Here is an 18,437-nt window from a genome sequence, read left to right as displayed (position 1 = left end):
AATTGATTAAATTTTGAAAATAAATAGGCTCTTTTTTCCTCAAAATCTCGCACCTAATACATGAAAAATTGTTTCTCCACCACTTTGCCCGAAAAACAGCGAGGCTCCCATGACATAGCCCCTTTACTGAGCATCCATTACCTGCAAAGGAAGACGCGCTGGATCAACTTCTTTTAGTCCCTCCAGGATGTGGCGATACGCTTCAAAGTACACGGTGCTTTCTACCATTTGGTACACGTCTCCTGATTCAAGTCTCAACATATCAGATAGATTAATGAACTGCATCTGCACTATTCCCTAAAAATAGGAAAAAAAATCTTCACCAAACTTATAGTTCTGCTGAAGAGGACCCAGAGTTCACTAGCTGGAATATTTATCGATTGCATGATTTGGGTCTTTTCTTGTTAAAAACCACATACAGGTTACTACACTGCACACAGGAAAGCAAGCAGTAACCTAAAGAAGCCGATTTGTTCCATTTCCTCGGAATATGAAGGGATCAAGAAACAGGAACCACGCCTCCTACCTTGGACAACATTCGAGCGCACATTTTCAGAGATTTGACTGTAATGCTGAAAGCGGCAGAACAAAATGTGCTCTGCGTATCTGGGACTATAGTCCGGTGTAGTTTGTCGGTCATATTGAAAGCACGTTTGCGCGACAGAGGAAGAATGGAAAAAACAAACAAGAAAAAAATAACCAAGAACGGAGCTCTTATCCCTTCCGGGACGGGGTCGTAGGCTATTTCTTTGCGGCAACAATTAGCGGAACCGTTCCAGTTTTTCGCTTACCGTTCCAACTTTGCTCATCAGTCGTTCAATCGCGCCTCGAAGAAGCTGAGTAAAAGGGCGAGAATGATACATATGTGTGAGGCTCGCAAACTTTGGCCAATATGGCCGCCCCGAAAATAAGACCCATGGTTCCCCTGACTTTGCTCAAGTCAACATCGACAGTTAAGACAACTCTAACATAAGCCCCCTTTAATCAAACCTTTGTGCTGTTACAAAACGATAGTTGACGTTTTGACCAAAAGAAACACGTCGTGAAGTTTGTCAAAATTGAATTTACGTCTGCATAGCTGCTGCACATAAGGGTAGGTATCGGGAGGAGTTGCCGGGCGATTGCTTGGAACTATTGGAAATATTATTAATTAATCACCTGTTTGAGGTCTTTAACATCGCGATTAGCCACAGTGGCAAAGACAAAACTTTCAAACTTGTCCTTTGACAGACACATAAGCGAGCCAAAGATCAGTCGCTTGCTGTTCTCCCAGCGGACATTCCTCAGCCTAGTGTTGTCAAATTTGACTTTGTACTGTAATCCGTTTGATGTACAGATAGGATACAATATTTGGACGTCTTTATACACGCGGATGTCCTGCAAGGCACCAATCTTAGGAGAACCGATACGTTCCAACAGCTGCGCGATCCCTTCACGGAGGGGCCTTACGAAGTCTTCTCGAAGGAGCCGAAATTGAACGTCTAAATAATGCTCTGAGCTGTTGTAGCTCCCGTCGACTTTGTTCCTTCTGAGAAATGGTCGCTCTCCGGACAACACGTCCGCTTGAGTTGGAATAACGCTAAGCGTCCGAAAATCGTCCGGCGGGTCGTCATCATCATGCAGTCCGGCTAAGATAGAATGGAAAGTTTGTCAGGGTACATCTTTCATCAATTTGCATTAATTACCTAAGTGATAGATAAGTACAAAATGAGGAAGACACATGTCTACAGTCTGATACCATAAGATTGGAACTTTCATGCGGGACAAAATCGTTTGGAATTCTCTCAACTTTGTTTCGCTTACAGTTAAGAAGGAGAACGAGAACGAGAACAGTAATGATGACGATGGTGATATATGGAAAATTGCATGCAATGGTGAGCCCTAAGCGGCCCAATGTAAATCCCATACAGGTCTGCCGCAAATATTGAATTTGACTTGTGAACTGAATGTGTGGAATACCAGGTAAATCACTTTCCTGTCTTGACTATAAAGAATACTTGAACAGTACTGGAACTTACAGAGGTATGCATCTGATCTGAGCCGAACTGTCGCCCTCGTGAACGGTGAATTATTAATTATCTAGCAATTTTGATTCTTAGAGGAATGTATCTTTAATTTGGAGCTTGGAGGTGACAAGGCGAATCCTTGTGCACCATGATACTAACTTGAAATTTATTTTTAGATTGCGCCCATGCTGCGAAGGTTATTCTAATCCCGTATTCCCAAGACTACCCGGCACACTTTTACACAAACTGACCAATAAGAAGTCGTCCTTTAATTAATAGAACAGTTTTCAAATGACTGTCGAAAGTAATTACGCGATTGCAATTCGCGGCTACGCTTAATGATTGCTTTACAAATTTCGCGCCAGTTTATCAACCAATGAGAAGGAAAACTAAAACCAATCGCGACTTGCACGCGTGATTTTTTCCCGCGCTTTGAGCAAGTTCCATGGAATTGCTACGAATGTGGATTGATTCATTGCGCTGTATGCACCTGCTGTGATTGGTCGAAGTTGTTACTTTGGTATTTGTTTTACGACACTCAATTGAAAACCGCTCTAATCACGCTGTATGGCACAGGACTAACAATGCATTTCTAATTATTTTTATCGAATAGAGCGAAATATGGGGCTATCTTATCTCATATTCTTTTGCTTGAAAAGAATAAACTAGTATGCTGATGCCACTTTCAGAGGGAAAACCACAGAAACTTGTCACATTTAGTTCTAAATGCTTTCGAAATGCAGATTTTTTTATATTACCATTCATGTGAGGCGATCCCCTTAAAGTAGTGCTTGCAGGCTTACCGTTACTACTCGAAGCAAATTAGCGACCTTTGTATTGACTTATCCGTTCTGACGAGCGTAACTGAAAAAATTCCAACCTCTAGACCAACTGCGCATGCTCAGAACGGAAAACTAATATATGGTACTGCAATCTAAGGATAGTTGTCATTTTACTCACAGTAACCAGACACTCGACACTGTAACCGTAATGCCGCCTTCTCATATCACATTGAAGTTGAGGATTGGGTGTATTAGTTTTAGCCTGTTCCAGGCTCTCAGTTCGAGCGGATGAGCGAAAAAACTAAAAAAATGGTCCGGATCGGGGGGAAAAAGCGAGCGCGAGAAGGAGTACGATCCGAACCATTTTTTCGTTCGTCCCCACCAACCGAGAGCCTGGAAAAGCAAGGCAGCTTAGTTGCTTATTCAGTTTAAACGTGTGCTAAGTTCTACCTTAAACGGGCTGCTGTTTGGAGTGTATTTTTTTTTTTACCAGAGAGTTTTTTAATTATACTTATTGTAAAATTCTGTCGATTGTTCGCATGCAAAAAGCACTATAGAAGTTATTAAATTGTTATTATTATTATTATCATCATTATTATTATTATTATTATTATTATTATTATTTTCATTATTATTATTGTTGTTGTTGTTGTTGTTGTTGTTGTTTTTGTTATCATTATTCATTCCCTCACTCGTTAGCTTGCCTTTAGCTAACAAGAATCTAAAAGGTAGAGTGGTTTATACAGCTCTGGAAATTTCAAACCGGAAGTTACAGTGATTGTTTAAGTGAAGTAGGAGTCAAGGACGGATTATGCACCATTGAGGCGTCGTCAGTTAGAGGATGCAATGGCTCGGTCATTCAATCAGTCGCTCACTCGTTCACTCACTAACAATGGCTCTGTGGCCATGAAATCAATAGCGGGGAGTTTATCAACTTCCAGCGACTTACTTTTGAAGGCAGTAATTCAAGAACTAAACTGGTCGAGAGAACAAATCCAGCCAACCTCGTTCTCAGGGCTTTTCTGCCGGGGGAAGGGCGGGCTCTGGTAAGGAGCTTGCATTTATGGGAAAAAGGAAATCATACCATCTCTCCGTGGTCTTCTTCTCGATTGCTTTTCCTCCTCCCGTTTCTTTAAGTCTTCAGCCTTTTGGGTTCTTAGTTTGAAGAGCTCTTCCGCGTCCTTTAAGAGAGAATTTCCATCCACCTGATTTCCATCTATTTGTTCCGTGTTGGACCAAAACATGACTCCACAATACAACTCAGCCACTGGAAGATCGGCATAGCAGTTCGGGAATCTCCGGAGCAACTCGTTCATGATTTTTATGACATTGTTTAAAAACGTAGCGATGTTTGTGGCAGGCATTCTGCAAGCACTTATTCTATTAAGGAACGTTCTTAGGTGGAGCGCAAAGAATGGGGATTTTGGTAGTAAGTTTAACAGCTTAATGAGATATTCCTTTGAGCTGCAAGCGCACGCTTTGGCAAGGATGCTTGTGATCAGAACGACCATGTCATCCATCATGCCCGACTGTTGGAGCAAACTTTCTGTAGCAGGAAAACATCGGGTAGATGTTAAATCAAGAATGATTTCATCAGGGGCTTTGGTATCCAGCTCCTCCAGTGCCTTGAATCCAAGCCTAACTTGGTAAGGTCGTCCTTCTCCACTTCGGCCCCCTCTTCCGCGAGCCCTTCCTCCGTGCCAACCTCTTCCACGCCCCCTACCTCTGCCTCCGACTGTACCACTCCCAAAGGAACCTAAAGAGTGAGGTCGATTAATAAGGCCAGTGTGGCGTCCTTGCTCACGTGGGACTGCACCCAGGGCTTCCCAGTCGTCCATCAACAGTATATGGTCTATGGAAACAAAACGAATAAGATAATCGGATTTGGGGCGAAAAGAGTTCAAGTACCTTTTGAGTCGAGATTTTTGTCATTTTGTTTCGAAAACCCTATGGCTTGACGTTCTCAATTCACACATCTTTTTTCTGAAACATCGTTTTCACATGCGATCCATATTTCGAACGATTTCTCTCGACAAGTATGGGCCTTATTCGCACGGCGGCCATATTGGCCATAGACAGTAATAGATTTCGTACCCTGGGCTGCCTCGAGTTTGGGAACGAGTTTCAGTGGGGCAAAACAAGTTTTTAATCCCTCGGGACTCAACATGGCCGCCGTGTGATTGCATTAATGTGCAATGTAGAGATGCATGAATAGCGATATTTCTTGTTTACAAACATTGACGTCACATTTCTTTTGATATTCAAATTTGCCAACCACGGAACCAAAAAAGTCATTGTTTTCAACAGCCAATTATGTTCACGTTGGCATATTAATAACAATGGGTGACGTAACGAGAAACGTTGCTACTAATTTTGAATTCATAGCGGAAAAAATTCTAGTACTAGGTCGGAAAAAACAGTCACTCGAGAGGAACTCCTGGAAGAATAGCTTTCACGGTTAACGGTTAAAAAGTTGCCTTTTCGCCGTTAACGGTTTTTTTCCCGTCACGGTTAACTTATATGAAAAACAAAGAAACGTTCCTAGATGAAAATGGAACTAAACTGTATTTTTGCTTTTTGGGGTTCTCTGTACACATATTTTTGGGTACACATATTGAATAGGCCACTTCGGAAAATACCATAAAACTCTTGTTTGTCTTCCCAAATTTTAAATAAGTATTGTTTTTGTTTCCTCTTGGGACCATTGTAAGTTCCAAGAGAAACTGGAAACAATGCTTATGCAAGATTTGGGGGGACAAACAAAAAAGTATTATGGTATTTTCCGAAGTGGCCTATAGAATAAGTCATTGGTCATCAACAATGCGACTTACATTTTGTCAAGACCTCCAACTGGGTCGTTATTTGGGACTTGTTTTGTCTTGTCAGACAACTGAGACAAGCCTAGCGGGACGGAATGTCAGAGAGCAGGGCAGAGGGGGTAAAACGGTGTCGAGTGTTCTGCAGTCTCTAAATATTTCGAAATACTCCCGATTTCACTTTTCAAACTTGAAAACAAATCACGCTAAATGATTTTTTTTTTTTTTTTTTTTCACGGCTAACAGTTCCTTTTTTTTGGTAATTTTCACGCATAACGGTTACTAACTTTTTTTTGTTTCACTGCTAACGGAAAGCCCACTGAGACCCTCAAATCAAGGTATATTAGTTGATCGCTCATAGTCAAGGTTTCTGTGACAAGAGAATTAATAATGGTAATTAAACTGAGTGGAGTGCAATTTGGTCTGAAATCATACGTGTGATTTCAAAATCGAACGAGCGCACACCCCTTGCTCGTGTTGTCCCCAAAACCTAAAATTTGGGGATTTCACGTTGTTGTTCAGTAGAGTATGGCAAATGCACGGAAATTCGTAAAGCGCGAGTATTTTCCCTTTCTTAACCAATCATATTTTTGCTTTTTGACGTTGTCGTTGCCACAGCCGACGTTTTTGCTTAAATTCCTGATCGGTTGTTTTGTCGATTCATATCATGTCGATCTCTCTTTATATTAGGTCGAGAAATTCGCAACGCACATTTTTAGAACCGATTTCTCTTTTTTGGTACCCTCTAGTCGATGCGTACGTATGAATCCCACAAAAATTTTTACAATTTAAGCTTAGTGTGCCCTAATGACATTCTTATTGCACTGGTTCGTTACATCACACCACAGGACTGTATTATAAACTCAACCTTACAGCTGACCTTACATAAGTATCACTCGACACTCAAAACTCAAATCTCTCAAAAAAGAAAAAGAAACATCACGTGTTGTTATGACGTCATGCAAGAGCGGAAGGCACACTCAGGCTTCGTGTAATTACTGAGTTGCCAGTATGGCAATCCCAGTAGGAAAATGGGTAATTTTCTGCGGTTTTTTTTTTTATATTTTTATTTTTTTTTTCCATGTCGGTAAAAGTCTTGCCTGTCACTCCCCTGTTAAGTGGTGTCTTTATGCATAGAGTCTTCTGTGCGTATTTTGTTAGGTTTGAGGGGGTGGGGTAATGCGTAGATTTCTCTGGTGCACACAGGAGAAAATTTAATTAAGCTGCAGTGGCGTCGAAAAATTGTAACGCGAATGGAGCTCAAGAATGAAACGTCAATGGGATAAACAAGACAGGCGGTGAAAAAAATATAATCTGGAATCTTAAAAGCGACCAGTAATGGACTTCGACAACAATCTTTCGCACGTCGAGCCAAAATCAAAATGAGCTGTATTTCTAATATTTTGCCAAGTGTGCTGTTATGTACAACACTGAAACCAAATGAAAATTATCTGGTAACTTATGGGTTCAACAAAGACAGAGAAGGAATCGAACACCTTAAGTGGACCTGTGATCTCTGTTGCCTGGCTATTTGTATTTATTTCCACTCAACTCTGCACAGTCTTCCGGTAACAACTGGAAATTTCACTAATTCTTGTCAGTAACCTTCCATGGCGTCGAAAGTCATTGTAACACGAATGGCGTTTTAGTGGATCTTTAAACAAAATATTCCCTCATGGAGCTCAGGAATGGAAAGTCAATTGGATGAACAAGACAGGAAATAAAAAATAAATATCTGGAATCTTTAAAGCGACGAGCAATGGTCTTCGACAACAAATTCATTTTCCGCCTTAACAGTGATCTTTGTTTCTAATATTTTACTAACTTGATATTATATACAACACTGAAATCAAATGGCAATTTTTTTATGGATTTAACAACATGGAAGGAATCGAACGCCTTGAATGCATCACAGTGTTTACTGAAGTCTTATCTAAGTTGCCTGGCAATTTACATTTATTTTGTAGTCAACTCTGCTACGGAAAAAAATTGGAAATGTGACAGTGAAGAAATTATTTGAATTAAAGCTTGTTGTCTCATTTGTGCTTCATTATTTACGGTCAAGGTTCTTTCGAAAGGATTTGATGTGAACTGTCAGAAATTTATTCAATTGCATATGCTTTGTGACACGGATTGTGTCTTGTTTGCACGCACGCAATTGAAATAGAAAGGGTTTTTTTCCTATGTTGTTTGCTTCAATAAATTTTTCGCTGGAAAAGGTTTTTGTAAGATTTCCAGCCTTTGTGAATTTTAATATCATGTTGTGTAATTTTCGAGCTTAACAAATTTGCTTACGTGGGTTGAAATGTGCTACGGGAGGATTTTTGTGGTAGTGCACTGTAAGCAGCGCTTGCATAAGTCACGAAAATAAACAGGTCTGTTGGAAGCGTGCTTTCAAGGGCTTCAACAAAATGAGCCCCAAAATCAGCAAAAAATTGTGACGCTGATGAATAATAAAGTAGCTGCTATTTCCAAAACGATGGAATTACCCGGTGATAAATAACCTCGTATTGAAGAGTAAACTTTTGACTTTGCAGAAACAATGGTCAACCTCAAGAGTTGGGCGATTGTGATCTTTGTGTTGAATTCGCACATTTCTTGTCAAACTTTATAACACTTGAAAGATAAAGAAAACTAACAAAAACAAAAACCCGGGTATCTTGCCATCATTTGACACAGATGCTTCACTGTTTCGCGAGTAAACACGCCGCGGTAACTTGATCACGGCGCCCGCTAAATTCGATATCACTTTCGATTTTGTGATTTACTTGTGCAGCCAAAAGTACAATAACAAAATTGAACGTAGCAAAAAGCTCCCAAAATGTTTTTTGCTGATGGTAACTTCGCGGTTCAAAATGAATATTGTTTTCATGGTAAATTCGCGGTTCAAAATTAATATTGTTTTCATGTCGTAAATATTGTTGCTGATGGCAAAATATTTATTTACTTTTTCATCAATATTTGTTTTGCATAAAGCAAGCTAACAAAATCTGTACCTTGCTTAGTTCGCATTTTTGAGCGTTAAAATAGAATTTTCGGTTCTATGTTTCTGTTACAAAGTGGTACATTTTTTAGATCCAGATACTAACCCAACCGGACAGGGGTTAATTTCAGTGAACTTTTGTATTACAAAGCTGTCAGACGCTCCCGAGTGCACGCTTAAACTTGTGGTGAAAAGAAGTTGTGAGGAATCAACATGTCAGCCTAGAAGCCAATGTTTCTCGATTCCCTTTTATTTTTTTTAACCTTTCTGGGTTTAGTACTTTGCTAGTAACCACATGTCTTCTCAGGGGGGCTATTTACCTACGACTTCTACCATGGCACTACAATGATATACAATACCAAAACAATATCGTGTACTATTGGAGCTATATATTAAGCAAAGACAACTTGAATCTCCTGGAAGACAAAGCGCAGCTCAGTTGACAATATGAAATAAAGCGCTGTGTTACTGTGAGCGTTAGCCCTACTAATGGAAATGGGCCCATTTCCATTAGTAGGGCTAACGCTCACATGGTTCATATGGGGTAGAAACCTAGCACTTCACATTACACTCTAATCAGTAAAGTCTGTTCAAAATATAAGTGCTACACGGCCAACGTTTGCAAAAACGTACTCCTTCCTCGTATTTTTTTTCTGAAGACGACAGGAATTTTTTCTTTCTGACAAACGATTAATAGGCTGGTAGCCAGGTTTTTAACCTCAGAAAAAGATCTGTTTAGTCGCATGAACGTGTGAGCCAAAGGGCCTCTGCTGGCACGACTTCTGGGTGACCCCTTAAATGGTCTTAATGACCCCCTACTTGAAAAAAATGACTGGAACGCTACAGTTCAATACCACCCAATTCAGTCCCTTCTGCTTTTGAGCAACGCGTCCCACAGGCAACCCAGTGTACGCTCATGGGGCGTCTAGTTCTTGTAAATCTGAGCCGAATCGAAAGTGAAATTATGCAGTTTCGGTTTACGTACCACGTTAGCGGGTAAGAAAGGGGATGACATTTTATTTCATCAGACACAGATGAGGTATTTCACTTTACTCTAGGTTTGGTTCCTTCTTCATATAATCGAAATTAAAATAATCAAGAAACTGAGGAACAATGAGCTGTGGAAATTGCGCCATATAAGAATATCTAATGTATTAGTAAAACCGATTTTATTTCTCGACGAGTGAGCAGTAAACGTATGACCGAACACGAAAATCTTACTTCGCTGGACAAAATAAATAAATGCTATGCTCGCAGAATATTCATATGATTGACTGTCTGAGGATGGCGACTAAAATAAAATGACCAAACATGTGTTAAAGCAAACAAGTCTTAAAGCGCCTTTGAAATCGCTAGCAACTGGAGAGGAAGTGTTTTCCTGAATCAATTACAAGGATCGTTCGAATTGCAGGGGTTGAAGTAAACCAAGCTTACAACATAATAAGCGTATTATTGATGATTACTAAATTATAGTTTACCTGCGAATGGTCGCGAAAATTCGAGTTTCCACTGTAGACTCTGTCAGATCGATATCGATTAACTCTGTCGATCAATGATGTCCGCAAAGAGCTATATGATCGGTAAAAATTGGTTCGAATCTCTTTAAAACGCTGCAAACTTTTCTTTTCACTAAGGGGTTTCCCCAAGGAAGTGCATATTTTTTTTGCGGAGAATATAGGCCCTATGCAAAAATGGCTGCCTTTAAATTATTCTTTTGTTCATATTCAAAATAGCCTAACTAACCTCGTTCGGAATAAAAAATTCTTTAGAATTTTTGTCTCAAAAACGAGGTTAGTTGGGCTATTTTGAATATGAACAAAAGAATAATTTAAAGGCAGCCATTTTTGCATAGGGTATATAATTATACAATACCATTAGCTAATGAACTGTGGCCAACTTTTCTGAGAAATCGAAATTGGATTTCCGGGAAGTAAAGGGAATCACTGTGACGTGCCTGTTCACATTTTTGTTACAACTTATCTTGTGACTTTAATAAGGGGCTATATCAAGGAAGTGCAGTTGATTTTGTTTAGTTTTGCCAGAAATTACTTTTAAACAACCAAACTCAAAGCATCGTGACAAAAATAAAGTCTGTCGAACATACGCAATTTAAGGTGGCCTAACAGTTGTTAATTCCCCATTATTTTTTACCTCAGTATTTTCGCAAGAGTCAAGGTAAACCACAGAAGGGTTTATTTTCGCATTTTGGCTAAGGTTGCTGTCTTGCTGTGGCAACGGGGCTGGTTAAAAACAAGGCTCAAAAAATGGTTTTTGTTCATTTCAAAATACCACAGTCGTTAGATTTGTACATGATTTGATGGAAAGGTGTAATGTATTTGCGTAAACTGAGGCGCAAGGCTTTGTGGAGCCCGTCCATTCAGGCCGAAGAAAAACAAAGGAGACTAACCTTAAGCAGCCGCCTCATCACCCCGAAGAACATGAGAAATGGCGGATGTAGTGCTGGCTTCGTTAATATTCATCGCATGTTTCCAAAAGGGCGTCACATAATGAATGTAAAGATGATGAGTCATTTGAAAGACTTGGGCATTACCTTATCTTTATGACTGATACTGGTTCAATACAACGGGAAATACGGCGAAGGATCACAAATCAAGCGAAGATGACGAGTCAAAAGTGTGGCGATGAACTGGCACAACTTGCAAGGAGCAGAGGATAGTTTTGCCTTCCTGGCGTTGTTTTTACTTATTTAAGAGACTTCAACTCAGAATGGAGTGCTTTTTAATGATAAAGTAATTCGGATTTAAAGTGAAATGTGAGGTTACATTCACAAATATGGGTAAACGATAAATCAGCTAACAAGATTTAGTAAATTTTCAGCTCCGACTATTGCATTTCTAGCTTTTTGGTTGGCTAAAAAACTCCGACTGTGAGGCAATAGTCGAAGTTTTACGTCATATGGAAAATAGTCCGCCAAGATGCTCTTTCCGGACGCTTTGTAAAATTGTGGAAATAAAAATCGGCGGCAAAACCCGGTTTGAGAACTTACTAATGGTTATTTTATCACTTCATATCCAACTCGGGCTCATGGAAGAATTGTTATGTAGTCGAAAAATGGCAGCCCACTGGTGAAGAACATCTCAATTCGCTATAAAGCTTCCCAACCTTGAAATTTTGAACCACATGGTCGAAGTAGAGTCGGGAATTGTTCTGGAGAAGAAATAGGGCTGATTTTGAATATTGAAGCGAACAGATTAAGCCAAGACGCAAGGCTTTACTTTACGAGTGCTCCAGATTAAAAAAATAGATATTTTGTTTTTAAATTCCCTTTTTCGAGACTTTTGTCATAGGCCGGGATACGGGAATTCCCGCTTGCTGCTGTAAGCCCAACAACCAAAGAAAAGATTTGTGTAAACAAATTGTCATTTTGGTCGTGTTCTATTGGGATCAACCGTTTCAACCGCAACCGGTTTCGGTTGAAGCGGTTGAAGTTTCCCAATAGAACACTTTTCCAACCGTTCTCGGTTGAAACGCGGTAACTCCTGGCTGGGAATAGTTATTACCAGACTTCTCAGCTTTGACAAGTTGAGGCTCGAAAGGAACAAGGAAGGAGCCCGCGGCCGACTTTAAATGGCCCGCGTAAACGACAGCGGTCGCTGCCAATGCTTTTTCAACCGTTTCAACCTACTTTGATGCCGGTTGAAAAAGTTGATCAACCAAACCAACCGAAAACGATTTTTTCCCAATAGAACACGAAAAAACCCAACCAACTAAAAATGGTTGACCCCGATAGAACACGACCTTACTGTTTCGCGTTAGACCACTCGGCCACGGTGACGCACTTCCGTTATCAAGGTGAAAGCAAACATTTAGTGTGGAATCTTTCCGCCCGCCATGCTTGACAAAGTATTAAACTATTCCATATAGTGGGCAGATGTTTTTTCTTTGAGAGAGGCAAGCTTTAAAGGTAAGGATAATTTTCTACGTTATTTCTAGATCTTGCTTCGTACTTGAGTGTTCCACTGTGAACATTTCATTTCATTTCATTTATTTATTTCCCCATTTATTTAGAGAATTACAAGGTCAAAAAAGCTCACTACATGAAGTAAACGGAGAAGGGCAACGATATAGGTAAACTAGTTAGATGCCCTTTAAATTAAGTTGCATTTTATTTTAAGATAAAAGATAATTACAATAAGCGAAAGGAAAGGAGGAACACATAGTTAAGGGGTGCAGTAGTTAGTACTGAGCAAAATAATTCTGAAAAAGATAACTTTTAAATAGATGTTTATTTGACAAACTACGAATGAATAGAGGAATATCATTCCAATAATAACATCCAATAATTGTTGGGCAGAATTTCCTTATATTTGTTCTAAAGGAACTGGGATTTAGATACTGTAAGGATGTGCTTCGAGTAGCATAATTATGTTGCTCAGATACAAAGGATAGAGTAAGATTTGATGGTTTGTTATCTACGATAAGATCATAAAATAGTTGACAAGTTTTTAACTTCACAATATCAGGAAATTTAATTAGGCCAAGATTAACATAATGGGGAGTAATATGCTCACGAAGTGGTACCTCATTGATGATTCTTAAAGCTTTGTTTTGCAGCTTTACCACTTGAGATATGGCAGCTTCGTGGTTATTACCCCACAATACGCAGCCATAAGTTAAATAAGGATATATAAGTGCATAATAGATACTTGTTAAAGATTCGTTGGGTACATGACGTTTTAATTTTGCAATAATATTTATGCTTTTACTGATTTTACTACTAATATAATCGATATGATGGTGCCATGATAGGGAACAATCAATAATTAATCCTAAGTAGTTAACACTGTGAGACTGTTCAAGATACTGATCCGGTAGTTTAAGAGGGGTGTATAAATTATAATGAAGTTTTTGCCGTGGGTTGGAATACTATATATTTTGTCTTACTTAAATTTAAAGTTAGCTTATTTGAGCATAGCCAGTCATAAATAGCGGGTAATTCAGAGTTTATTAAGTGTAGCAATGCATCGAGATCCATACCAGTCGCAGTCAAGGAGGTATCATCGGCAAATAGTCTTAAGGAAAAATAATTAGTTGCATTTACTATATCATTTATGTAAACTAAGAAAAGAAAAGGACCCAAGATCGACCCTTGTGGCACTCCTGAATTTACGGAAAGAAAACTAGACTCAGCTCCATTAACATACACTCTTTGCTTCCTTTTGATTAAATAGGACCTAAACCATTGGTTTTCAACATCTCTTATTCCATAAAAATTTAGTTTAGACAACAGAATCGAGTGATTGACTGTATCGAAAGCCTTACTTAGGTCTGTACAGCATAATGTTATCTCGTCTATTAAATCTACTAAACATTCAGTTGTAGTGTTGTCAGATCTAAAACCGTATTGGTTAGGTATGATATAATCAAGATATTTTCAATAGTAAAATAGAACGTTAATTGATTAAGAATGCATCTCTCAAATATTTTACTTAGTGCTGGAAGACCTGAGATAGGCCGGTAGTTATTACACAAAAGACGAGATCCTTGTTTGAAAATCGGGGTGACTGGCAATTTTTAAACTGTCAGGAAATATACCGTGTTCAAGTGTCAAGGTTATAATATATGTCAATGGTTTAAATATTTCCAGCGAACCGGAAGATAACAGCAAAGGGTGGACCTTATCAACAACCCCAATTGATTTCCTAGTATCAATATTTTCTAGCAATAAGAACACTTCAACTTCATTGACTTTACTAAAGTGAAACCTACCCTTTTTTATCTTCATGTAATGTGAGAAACGGCGATTTGTAGTGGGAAGTTTTGATGCAAGCTCAGTTGGAATGTTACGAAAATACGTATTGATAGCATTTGATATCGTAACTGGTTGCTGTAGATTTTTATTACCAACTTGTAAATTATCAATGTGAGAAGATGGACGCTTTTTATTAATTATTAGGTTAACGTTATGCCACATTTTCTTAGTATTACGAGAGTCTTTAAAAATCCGACCATAATATAATGAGCGAGGAAGTTTGTTAATTGCCACAACTATATTACGGTAAATTTTATATTGATTATAATAACTAATGCAAAGGGTTGTCAACCATTTTTTATACAAATAAGTTTGATTTATTTCCGCAGACCTCCGGTTATCCAAGGTTTATTAGTCTTCCCTTTAATTTTGATCGATTTGAGTGGTGCATGTCGATTACTAATCTTATTAAAGGAATGTAGGAATCTGGTCAAACTTTCATTCGCATCATTACACTTAAATATAGGCGACCAGTCTTCGCACCTCAGTTCATCACAGAAAGCATTTTTATCAAAGTTTTTAAAATCTCTAATTTCAATTATATCGGGAAAGGGGCTTAGTGTGGGATCATAAGAAAAAGTAAAAACAGGCAAATGGTCGGCTATCTCGACTGCAATGCTCCCGCTCGAACTTGAAGATACGAAATTGGAATGTATATGATCTATGCAACTTATTGTTGTCTCGGTACTACGTGTAGCTTCAAATATCAAGGGATTAAAGCCTTCAGAATGAATCAGATTGAGGTATTCTTTTACAATTGCGCTTCTAACAAGTGTGTTAATGTTAATATCACCTAAAATTAGGCACTTTCGCTTAGACAAAAAAATGGCATGTAGAACATGTTCAAATTGCTCGAGAAATTCAGGTTGAGATCTGCCAGGAGGATTATAAATAACGCCAATTAACAAGTCATTTGTCTCTACCCAGATATTTTCAATACAATCTATCTTTAAATCATTTCTCAGAGAATAATCAAAGCTTGATTTTAAGTATACTGCAACCCCGCCCCCAGTTGAAAACAAGCGATTGTCTATTAGCATGTTATAACCCTGAATATCAAAACAGTCTGTATCAACTTGAGGCGCAATCCACGTTTCTGAGCAAGCAATTAGATCGAACTGAATGGATATGGTATCTAAAAAAGTACATAGCTCATTATAATGTTTGTTTAAGCTTCTAATGTTTAGATGGAGAGCCGACAGTTGCGGTCGGACTACACTAGAAAGTTCATTTAACTCCTCAACAGTGTATATACCATGATCATTAAAAGACTGTATGTTCAAATCTGGGTCATTCGCATCACTATTCATCAGTCAATCTGAAATTAATCTATAAGTTTTGTGGCTCAAGCTTGGAAATAATTACAAATTTCAACAAACCTGACCATAAAATAAGCATCTAGGTATTTCCATATATAGCTCCATCTATGTAAAGTTTCCCTCGATGAAATCTCGGCTTTTTTCCACTTTCAAAAATCTACTTTCATCACATCCTTAAGCTTTTTCTTCTTTTCTCTGTCCTCCCAAATTAGATCGTCAGTCACCCAAACACCATCTTGGAGATCACGCTTCTTTTGAAGGACTCTCAACCTTTCCGGACGATAAAGAAACTTGCATATTATCGTTCTAGGTTTATTGTCACTTCCGGGACCAATTCGATGAGCATTTTCTATTACTGGTTCGATATTAAGCTGATTAGATAACATGTCACGGATTTTTTGGCAACAGTCCTCGCTAGGAGATTCAGCAACATTCTTGAAACGAAGATTATATTCCAGCGAATACCTCTCAAGGGACAGGAGTCGTTCATACAGGTCTTCAATTTGCTTCGTATAATTGTTGACAGTGCATTCAACTTCATCTACTTTACATCTTGCATCGTGGAGCTCGCCCTTGAGTCCCTCTAGGCTTTCATTGAGAGTGTTAAACGTTTTGGATATCGCGTCCAAGGCTACTTCATTCCCCCGCACTTTATCTTGTAGCTTCGAGATATCTTGCATAATCCTGCTTTGACCACTGCACAAGTTTGTCAGCGATTCACGTACAAACGCTTCAAAATCCTCCCCTAATGCTTCACCAGACTGCTTCGATTTTCCTCGCTTATTTGACGACATAGTAACACAAAATCACAACAAACTATTAGGTAGATATAAAAAGAAAAGTACACGAAAAATTGATTTTTTCTCTTTTATCTCAGAGCTTCAAATTTTGCAGCCATCGTTTTCGACGACCACTGAACATTATTTTGCATAGAACGAATACTTCATTAGAAGTATTTTGCATAGAACAAATACTCCAATATTTCTTGGGAACCATTCGGAGGAGCTTAACTTTAGCTGACACTTGGCCGACTAGCATCAACGATTAAGATATTTGTGTTAAATTCGCACATGTATCTTGTCGAACGTTTGAACACTTGAAAGAAAAAAAAGCAAACTAACAAAAAACCGGTGTCTTGCCGTCATTTTGTCATAGATGCATCCTTTGTTTGCTCAAGTTTGTTTGTTATTTATTTGTTTAAGCAGCTATTCAGCTGATGTGGACCTGCTATACCCACACCCATACTCACAGAGGACAGCCACAACACCGGGAACTTCATCCCCTACTCTTCTCGATGAGTGTGTGAGTTCTTTAACATCCCACAGGAAGCTTATGAACATAGAAGGTATTTGTGAGACGGGGCCTACGGTTTACAGTCCTTAAATAAAAAATCCCGTATCTTGATAACCCGCTACAGTCAACTCCCGCCTTGCGGACACCTCGATATTACGGACACCCCGCTATTACGGACAGCAGCTAAATCTCCCGCGAAAGTTACAGACGTTTGACTGAAATAAACTCCCGCTATTACGGACTTACGGACACTTTATTCGGTCCCAACGTCACAGTTTTATTGTTTTCTTTCTCGTTATAGCGGACACCGAGCAGCATCTTGGAAAATTTGCACTCATATCAAGTCTATTTTTTCTGCTTTTTTGATTCATAGAGGCCTGGGGAGTTTAAGGTTGCTAATGAATTTAGTCTCCTTGGCGACAAAGTGGGGGAAGTTGCAATTCAAAGGAGAAGTACACAGAGCCTTTTGGAACGATATTTCAAGGCAATGTGATAGCTGATGCAATCAATAGCTGATGTTCAGGTTTTTCCTTGAAAATATTTTTTTTAGAAATGTAGGTTACTGTACTTCAGTACAGTAGGAAACCAAAACGATGATGGACATTGCTGCAACATACGATGACTGTTTTCTACGTACTTAGTACTGTGCACAAAGGGTACGTAACTCCTGTTCTGTTAAGTTCTGCTCTGTTTGTAAATAAAGAAAGTTTTGACGCTCTTTGCGTGCGACAACGGGTCTGGAAAGGATACTGGAGTTAATGAAAATGAACACACATGTGACCCCTTCTGTAAATATGGTTTAAAATAAAAATTTTCTCGCACCCCGCTATTACGGACTCTCGCTATTACGGACACCAAATCGTGGTCCCGAGGGTGTCCGCTATACTGCCCGTTGACTGTAATAGGGCTTCGTTGTTTGCATTTGCAAATTTAGTAACATTACTAATGAGTTTTTACAACAAAAAAACTTCAAGTTATATTACAGATTTATCTTTCTGGTAATCTCTAGCCATTTTCCGAAGTTTACCTGTAGTTGAAGTTCACCGTAACTGGACAATTTGTGTTAACTGTTTGCGCATTCCACGGATACGCCCTTATAGGCGTCTTGTTTATTTTGCATCCAGTGTTAAATAAATTTGTTCCAGTGGTCACCACCAACTGTGTCTTAATCGCGTTAATTTCCTTCGTGAAAATCTACCTCCCGCTCCGCGTTAATTTTCCTAATTTCAAATAGGCCATTTCCGAGTGTATGCCTGCCTCCTCTTCAAAGCGAGTCTAAGTGCGAAGTTTTTGTGATGGTTATTAGTTCTACTTTAAATATGAATGAAAACTCATTATCATAAGAAAAACTTCGCACTTAGACTCGCTTTGAAGAGGAGGCAGACATGAACTCGGAAATGGCCAATTCGTTTTACATTAAATTCGAGTTAATTAACTTAAGTCGCGTTAATTTCCAATACCTTAA

The 18,437-nt window shown here is 38.9% G+C and overlaps 1 protein-coding gene across 4 annotated transcripts in view; it reads right to left on the bottom strand.

The window, feature by feature from the left end:
• The window catches only part of LOC138043539 (NFX1-type zinc finger-containing protein 1-like), a 61,642-nt gene extending 51,398 nt beyond the window's left edge, over nucleotides 1-10,244 (bottom strand). For all 4 annotated transcript variants that reach the window (XM_068889864.1, XM_068889865.1, XM_068889868.1 and 1 more), the window contains exons 1-4: nucleotides 10,066-10,244; nucleotides 3,873-4,640; nucleotides 1,159-1,628; nucleotides 142-297 (exon numbers count right to left, since the gene is read on the bottom strand). In XM_068889864.1, coding sequence (XP_068745965.1) covers nucleotides 142-297; nucleotides 1,159-1,628; nucleotides 3,873-4,626 — 1,380 coding nt within the window. In that variant the 5' untranslated portion in view covers nucleotides 4,627-4,640; nucleotides 10,066-10,244. The remainder of the gene's footprint in view (nucleotides 1-141; nucleotides 298-1,158; nucleotides 1,629-3,872; nucleotides 4,641-10,065) is intronic.
• Nucleotides 10,245-18,437: the final 8,193 nt, after the last annotated feature.

This window comes from Montipora capricornis, chromosome 3, assembly GCF_036669925.1.
Source record: "Montipora capricornis isolate CH-2021 chromosome 3, ASM3666992v2, whole genome shotgun sequence".
Taxonomy (NCBI): domain Eukaryota; kingdom Metazoa; phylum Cnidaria; class Anthozoa; order Scleractinia; family Acroporidae; genus Montipora; species Montipora capricornis.
Note: the sequence above shows the minus strand (reverse complement) of the source record. Positions and strands in the feature narration are given on the sequence as shown.